The following is an 8440-nucleotide window of genomic DNA, read 5'->3' as shown; positions in this document are numbered from 1 at the left end:
CCTGTGGGGTGTGTGGCGGCCGAGTGCCCTTCGCAGTGCAGTCCCTTCCCCTCCAGCTTGGAAAACACACAGAACCGGAGAGTGAGTGCGGCTGGAGATTGGTCAATACCATATGCAAATAAATAAGTGCTAATTGCCTGCAGTATCTCTGGGTGTCAGGTGCGGTTATCGGACCACATTTATGGGCCAATTAGGCGCCTTCCCGGACTCGAGTGGTGATGAATGGAGCTCTGGCGGGATGTGCTGGGGGGCGGGGCAGGCGAACGCCCCTGCTCGTCACTGGCGATGTGGCCCACTCACCTGCATGTGGGGGCAGGTCAGGGTGCATCACAGGCCCGTGTGTCCTGGGGACATTCCTCCGGCCAGGTGCCCTCCGCCCGCCGTAGCTGCCGTGAGGGTCGGCTCCCTGAAAGGCAGCGCCACGTACAGATGGTGGTCGGTGGGAGGGGGCGGGTCCATTTCTGTGCGCTCCTTCATTAGGTGGACAAGTGGGCTGGCCCCCGGGTGACCAGACAGGCGCAGGGCCATGGACCCACGGGAGGTGTGGGGGGGACTAACTGCAACAGGAAGGCACAGTGGAGGCCACAGAGAGTGCCAAGGGCAGGGCCACGCCGGGGGTGGGCGCTTTGAGGAAGGGACCACGTCACATCTGAGACCCCAGAGGTGAGCAGGGCGGGCCACCAGAGCAGGGTCTTCCCTGGAAAGAGGCCGGTGATGCCTGGGAGGGCAGTTCGGGCTGTACCTTCTGTCTCCTCCTCTGCATAAAGGTACGATGTACGGAGGGGGCGAAAGTAGCTCTACATTTAGAAGTAACACGATCATGCAAGAATAAACCGTTTCGTGTATTCACGACATAAACCTACTCTCACTCCACCCTGTATTTCGTTTGAGAGAAACTTAACGGTGTTAATAATGAGAGTATTAATAGCGTCCCTCAGTGCGCCCTGGCTCCTCATCACGGGCCTGGGGCCGAAGAAGCATCTGGAACTTCCAGGCCTCTGGAAGCCTGAGCAGAAGCACCCAGGTGGCAGGTGGGGCCGAGTCCCTCTGGGCAGCTGCCCAGGCCCCTGTGCCCCTGGGGACAGAAACCCAGTAAGCGACCGACCCTCCCCAATACCCCTTCCCCCAGCAAAAAGCTCCAACAAAAACCTGCAGGGAAGCAGTGTGGACACACTCTCCTCTCTATTAGGAAGAGACCCCAGCATGTGGCCACCCCCGCTCCTCACACACTGGCCTCTCTCTGTCCCCTTGGGGGCGGGGGACACCATCTGGACGACGCGACACCCTGAGGCAGGAACGTGCAAACTGGCATATTCAATCCAAACAAGATCATGTGAAGTAACAGGCAAAATGAAATGTGTGTCAATGGCTTTAATTACAGTACAAACAGCATAAATAAAGCAGCAGTGAGTCATTGTGACACAGAAACTTGCTGAATGAAGTGATACAAAAACAACTCCCGAAACCCAAAAACAAAAAAATAAACCACCACCTGTCTCTGATGAACCCCAGGCTGCCCCTCCAGTCATTTCTACATGTCACCATTCACAGAAACAAAAAACGCCCCGTGAGGTCCCTGCTCCCTCCTAGGAACGTCCCTTGGTGGCGACGGCTGAGCTGCAGGGGCTCCCCACGCAGACACACACCTGGGGCAGAGGAGGACTCAGCGCCGAGTCCCGGGCCGGGGCTCGGCAGCGAGCCGGCGACCGCGCATACAGGGAGGGCACCCTCCTCAGCACGCAGCAGCCCGGGCCGGGACAGGGCCGCAACCTGCAGAACTTGATGGATCTCAGACCCAAAACCCGGGTGGGGAGGAGCCGTGGTGCCCTTCAAGGCCGGCAGCGGGGTCGTTTCTACTGTCGAGACGTGGGCCCTGCCGTAGGGCGGTTCCCAGCGGACCCTCTGCCTGCCTGCCGTGGAACAGCCCCGATCCCCGCTCCAGTCCCCCGTGCACCTGGGTCTGCCGTGGGGAGGAAGCTGCTGGGGCCGAGGGTGGGGTGGCAGGTGCAGGATGAGCTCACGTGAGAACCAGTCCCAGTCTGGCCACAGCCCCCGTGCCCTCGGTCCCGCGACAAACCTGCCACCGTGAAGGACCCAGGCAGGTCGGACACCTGCATGTGCAGGTGCTACCCTGGGTGGAAGGACGCCCTGCTGCACCCCGAGGCTCCTCCAATTAGATGCAAGCCGCCGTTCACGGTGAGCTGCTGGGGGTGGGCTGCTAACTCCTTTTTACAAGGGTTTTCGAACCAGCTCGGATGCCGGCTCCCCAGGCGGGGCTGGGGCGGACGCTGTCTGGCACGGGGGAGACGACAGTGGAATCGGATTCAGGGGCAGCTGTTCCTGGCTGCTGGGGTGTACGTGGACGGTCCCCAGCACCCTGCTTGGTTCCTTTCTCTCACTAGCACCTCGAGACAGAGGCCACATACTTCCCGTGACACTGAGCTCCAGCTCTGTCCTGAGGAGCCCCACCACATGGCTTGACCTGCACCCTGGGGGTCCTTCCCTAGAGATGCGGCAGGCCGGGCCAAAGTGGGAAGAGGGCCCAAGCCGCCCTCCTGTGCACCTGGAGATGCCTGGTTTGCACAGGTCGCCTGGCTGGAGCCCAAGCCCGTGTGCTGCTGACTGGACGGCACGCAGCGGACCCTGCCACGCTGGGCCTTTCGGGTGGGGCCAGGGCCTGGGAAGCATCTCACCCCTGGGGCAAATCTCGGGGCTGCGGCTGGGGTCCGAGAGCGGGCAAGCCCCTGGGCAGGGCAGCGTCAGGAGGGGACCGTCTCACCCTCTGTGTGCCAGGGCCCTGCCTTGGGAGGGTGCCCTCCGTGAAACAGGGACACTTCTAGAACCTGAGAACTCTCGACAGGTCACAGATGACACACACTCTGGTTTTACAGAAACCTGGATGGATGAAATATGCTCTGATCTGCACCTGGACCCAAACTGGAAAATGGGGACTGGGAACAAAGTGTCCCTGTGTTTATAAAAAGGCTGCAGATGTCCAAAATGAAACAGGGCACCGCAGGTCTTATTTAACCACCCCCCCGGCCCCCGTCGCATGAAGGACAGCGCTTCTCCTCTGAGGGGAAGCGCACTGGGAATGTCGAGGCCTCGGTTGTCACCGCTCCATGGGGAGGTGAGAGGTGAGGGTCTGGCAGGGGTGTGCCAGTCTGGGTGGCCCGTCCCTCTCTAACCTTGGACCATACAGCTCGTGGCCTCCAGTGGCTGCTTCCTGGCAGTGATGGCCGCACGTTCCCCAGAGCCCCCCCACCCCCCATCTCTCCTGAATCTCTGGAGGGGACCTGACGTTTGGGCTGGAACTGACGTAGGAGCTTCAGTGACAAAGGGCCCACACGTGGAGTGGGGCACAGAGCTGGCCGGTGGGGAGCTGGGGCCCCGCCCACAGGGCCACGCACCTGGGACCCGGAAGAAAGCCGTGTGGGGACGCAGGTGATGCGGCCCAGAGAGAACGCCAGTCTTGCTGCCAAAGGCCCCCCTTAGGCTTGTGGTGGAGGGTGAGGGGGAAACTGCTGTGACGGGCGGCCCCCGGCGTGGAGCGCATGCGGGCGGAGGCTGCTGGACGCGGATCGTGTTTCCTGAGAGGAGGGTGACGTGTGTCCCCTGCACGTTCCTGTCTGAGCCCCTTCCCGACTGCTTGTCAATCTGTTTGCTTGAAGGACATCCATACAACCCAGGGGGATTCTAGAAAAGTCCTGCTGGCCTTGTGGGCACGTGGCTGGGGGGGCGGTGGACACCAAGCAGGTGTCGGGGGAGGGGACCGCCCACCCAGGCAGCAGTCCCAACTCCTTTTGTCTTTGCAGGAGTTAGAGTGTCTACCTTGCCAGGCTCTTGCACCTCCCTGGGCCAGAACGCAATTGCTCCGTTTCCAGAACATTCTAAGTGCACGGAGAAAGGGTTGGCGGCGTCGGAACCATGGGGACCCAAGCCAGTGCATGAGCACAGAGGAAGGACAGGCAGGACCTGATGGCCACTCCCAGGGGGGAAGGTGCATTGGTCAAGTACAGGCACAAGGCAAGTTCAATGCCGCCGGGAAAGGGAAGGCAGCCCCAGCGAGGCAAATGCTGTGTCCAATAGTATGAGGTCAGGGTTTGGCGCAGGGAGCGCAGGGCCTGAGGCCATGCTCTGCCAAGGTAGGGTGCCCCCGGCAAGTTCCAACTTTCGAAGGAAGTAGAAGAGGCCGCAGAAATGAGGACTGGCCCCGGAGTGTGTCACCAAGGCCCCTTGGCACCCAGAGGTGGCACCTGAAGGGAGGGAGGCCTGTCCACCCCCCCCCCCCAAGGTGCGGGAGGTGGATGGGGTCATCTCGGACCAAAGCGACATTATAGGGGGCATGAGGCAGGACCCAGTGCTCTCCATGCCTCTGGAAAAGACACAGACCAGCAGAGCGGAGGACGTGTGTGGTAGGGGGCCCACGAGATGGGGCCTGGGTGGTTCGGGCGCCTCCCTCTGGGTGGGGGGCTCTCGGGGGCAGGGGACTCAGAGCGCCCACCAGCTCCACAGAGAGAGAAGGGTCAGAGGCTCACAGGGAGGGGCAGGCTCAGGGGTGGGCTGGCTTTGGCCCCGCCCACACCTCTGTTCTTAACAGACACACCTGTCTCAGGATCTCTGGGCTTGCAGCTGTCACATGCTGTGCAATGTCACCACACCTTGCGAGGCCACGTTGAGGCCCAGACGAAGAGGAAGAGCCCGAGGAGCCGGACAGTCGCCTGGAGCTGCACCAGTGGGACAGCAGAGCCAGGTGACCAGGTCTTCCTGGCCCTGGGCGGGCGGTGCTGCGGGACCGTGCTCTCCCTGACGAAGTCAGGGCAGCTCCTTCACCAGCCCAAGAAGGGCCCTGAATGCCCGAGGGCCTCTCCAAACCGGGAGGGGCCGGGCCCACGCAGACCTCACCAGGCTGGACAAAAGCCCAGGAGGATGGAAGGAACCCAGGCCCCGAGGCGCCTGGCTGGCGTCAGAACCCCGCCCAGGGCGATTCTGTAAGGGGGAGCTGCCCAGTTTCACACCCCACGGCTGGTGGGCGCCCTGTGGCCCCGCCCACATGCTGCGCAAGTGCCATGTGGCGGGCACTCACTGGGGGACAGAAAACCACACCTACCCTAGACCCATTCATGAGCATGTCACTTCCTGGGATGGCAGGAGATGGACGGGACAGGGGACAGGACTCGGGTTCTGGGTTCGGTAAACTGCCCGTCCACCCTGGTACCCGAGGCCCAGCCGTGTGGGGTGGGGTCTGGTGGTTTTCCTCTGTGGGGTGTTCTCGGCCACAGAGGGAACCCAGCGAGGTCGCCCGAGGCTGCCTCACGTGTGACTGTCCACTCCTGGGCCTTCCCCGGTGGGTGGTTTCTCCTCCAGGGGAAAATGTTGATCCTGAACAGGAAGGCCATGTGGTCACCTTACACTGTGACAACTTCGGCCACGTCCAACGCCAGCCCCGGGTGCTTGCTTCCCCAGCCTTGGTACCTGCGAGGCTCTAAGACAGAGTGAGAGGGGTCAACGAAAGCGGCCTCCAGTCCGAGGGTGGGGGGCAGACCCACGAGCTACCAGTCACCCCCAACTGAAAGGAAACCCTAGTGCCTTCGGCTCTGCTGCCGGGGCCCAAGGACACAGGCCGCCTCCTGATCTGCCACCACCACTGCCAAGAGGAGGAGCAGAGGGGCCGGTGTTCCGAGGAGGTGTCTGTGACATCCGGGCTGGGGGGCCCACTGAGCACTTGGGGAGTGAAAGGGTGCGAGAACCAGTCACGTGGGAAAATGCTGCATTATAAACACACATAACAGTGTGTACACGCTCGTATACACCCCACAGGGAAGCCTTACAAGGCCCCCTTCCTTTCGGGAGGCAGCCCCGCTGCCACACAGCATTGGACAACGAACTAACTCAGGGCTCTCATCTGCGCTCCACGTAGCCACTGTGCTGGAGGCCGCGTGGAGGCGGACGTGCGTGGCTGGGTCAGAGCGGTAAGGCTTCCTCAGAAACTGGCAGCGACCGTTTTTCCTATTTACACTCAAAAGAACCGCACGGTGATGATGCGCGGAGTAAAACCCGGGTGGGGGACCATGGGCCTGCGTCTGCGCCTGGTGTTTCCAGAAACTGCCGAGTTCCACGGAATGCCCACCTGCACGGAAATTCTGTGTAAAGCTTTATTGTTTCTTACCAACTTTAATGTTTTCTTTTTTTTTAAGTGAAAGAAGAGGAAAAACTCTCACAAAGTAGAAAGATTAACATACGAGGGCAGGGAAATTCTGGAGGCCGCCGGGAGGGCGTGGTCTACGCTCCTGAGCCGCCACACAGGACTCCCAGCCCCGCCGCCCTCCCTTCCTGCCCTCAGGGCCTTGACTGGTGCACTCCGTCCGTTTGGCCTCCACACTGGAGGTGGCCGAGCCTGAAGCAGCCTGATGCCACCATGATGAACGGGTGACGGGCTACGATGGATGGCCTGGCCCCTGATGAAGCACCTAGGACTCTCCCAGCCGCTCTGGGCCACAGGGCCGTCGGCAGTGGTCACTGCCCCCCCACCATCATGAGCTGGGCCCAGGACTTGGATTCGCCGCTGCCCGGACCAGAGACCCCACTGTGCGCCCGCAGAGGCGGCATTGAGTCTAAGTCACGCTCTCCGTGACGAGGACCTCACACGCCCCTCCCCCTCTGTAATTCGCTCGGGTCTTTCTCTCCCCTTTCTCGGTTTTAATAAGCAAATTGCGCTGCCGTCCTATTCTGATGGGCCCCTCTACAAGCCGTACATCACGTTAATGGAAGTGTTTACCGCTGCGAGCCCCTCCGAGGACAGCGGTCCACAGCCCTCCCATCTCAGCTAGGCGCACGTTATTAGTTCACATCCAGTTCAATTTATAAATTAACAGAGGTGCCATTCGTCTGTACAAAAATCAATGCATATTTATGAACTTCTTTTATTCAAATAGATTTCCACACATCGTGTCTGAAGACATAATACAGAAGCCTGTGTGAGTTGGGCAACATGGCCCAGGAGTGACGGAGACCCGATACGTCCACCTTGGCGAAAGGACACAGAACCTCTCTCCCGTTTGGGGGCAAAAATAACCTTTCGTGCAGTTAGTCCGTTTGCTACACGCCCCCGAAGCGTCAGTTAGCTGAAAGCATGGTTTCGCCCTGACTTTGAGTTCCTCTTATTTATTTTTCCCATTTTGTTTTTGCACCAAGGAGACTGCAGTCAAATACTACTCACGACCGATTCCCCCTCTTTGGACTGAAAAATTAAACAGAGACTAAATTATGACAGTGAATTTAGAAAGGAGGGCTCCGAGGGCTCGGAAGAACATGTCTGGGATAATATGATGCTTCTAAGAGCATTGCAATCACATCGCGGCGCGCAGCGGAGCGTGCCGCGTGACTGCCTCCCCGGCTAATAGGCTTCCTTCGCGGCGATGACTAATCAGGTTCTATTAAACAGCGGTAATGCTGCAAGAACTCAACTATACGAGTGTAATGAAGCCAGCGCCCTCCCGGGACAGATTAGCTACAACTGATTTGACACATACCATCATAGGGGCTTCAAACCTGACAAACTCGGCTCGCTTCTGATTTACGCCGTCAAGCCCCTCGGAGAGGAGATGAGATGGATGCTAGCGTTCGGTGGTGGAGGTGAGATGTGCTGATGTGCTCAACCGCCGGTGCAGGAGGGCTCTCCTCTCGCGGCGCCGCTGCCCCTCCCCCTCTCGTCCACCCTGTCCCTTGTGCCATGCTCTGTGGGCCGCGGGCACCACGTCCCGGGCCGTGTGCTATCGTCGGCCGACCGAGGCTCGTCGGTCGCTCCTGCGTGTCGACTGGGGGAGTCCACGGGAACAGCGCCCCTGCAGCTCGGCCCCGCCTCCGCCTCGCGTGGTCTGTCCAGGGCCGGTGACGTCGCTGCAGGTGCGGGGGGCGGGGGGTGGCTGGTGACCACCGGGAAGAGGGAGGGGCGGCGGGCGGGGGCGCGGATGCACCTCAGATGACGGTGGGCACCCGCCCGCCGCCCCCGCCGCGGCCAGCGCTCTTCCTGGCCAGGCTGGGCGTGGCCACAAGCGCGGCGCGCTCGTCGGGACAGCCGTGCTGCAGCAGCAGGTCCGCGCACTCCTGGCTGGAGGCCTGCCGCGCGTAGGCCAGCGCCGTGTTCCCGTGGGCGTCGCGGGCCATCACGTCCACCCCGTACTGCGGAGGCAACAGAGCGTGTTAGAGGCAGGGGTCCCCAGGTGTCTGCTTTTAAGGCAGGAACGTGCTTTTGCAACAAGCCCCTCCTCCGTCCAACAGAAACGAACCCTGGCGGTCCGGTTGCGCTACTGCGATTTTGACTTTCCTGCTGCAGACACGAGGCATTAGACTCATGGTCTCGGAGGCAGGTGGCTGTCGTGGGGGCCGCACACAGCTAACGTGTGAGAGTGAAGAGAGCGCCCCCCATCACCTCTCTAGT

General features: G+C 61.0%; 1 protein-coding gene across 9 annotated transcripts in view; it reads right to left on the bottom strand.

Annotated features, from left to right (window-relative positions):
* Positions 1 to 1387: 1387 nt before the first annotated feature.
* The window catches only part of AGAP1 (ArfGAP with GTPase domain, ankyrin repeat and PH domain 1), a 390584-nt gene continuing 383531 nt past the window's right edge, over positions 1388 to 8440 (bottom strand). For 3 of the 9 annotated variants that reach the window (XM_053655303.1, XM_053655302.1, XM_053655306.1), the window contains one exon: positions 1389 to 8181. In XM_053655303.1, the coding sequence (XP_053511278.1) occupies positions 7978 to 8181 (204 nt within the window). In that variant the 3' untranslated portion in view covers positions 1389 to 7977. Of the gene's footprint in view, positions 8182 to 8440 lie in introns of all 9 variants that reach the window. The other 6 variants (XM_053655301.1, XM_053655300.1, XM_053655304.1 and 3 more) reach the window with 4 other exon arrangements.

Source organism: Artibeus jamaicensis, unplaced genomic scaffold (assembly GCF_021234435.1).
Source record: "Artibeus jamaicensis isolate MK-2021 breed Jamaican fruit bat unplaced genomic scaffold, CSHL_Jam_final contig_944, whole genome shotgun sequence".
Classification (NCBI taxonomy): Eukaryota; Metazoa; Chordata; class Mammalia; order Chiroptera; family Phyllostomidae; genus Artibeus; species Artibeus jamaicensis.
This window is presented reverse-complemented; position numbering and strand designations above follow the sequence as displayed.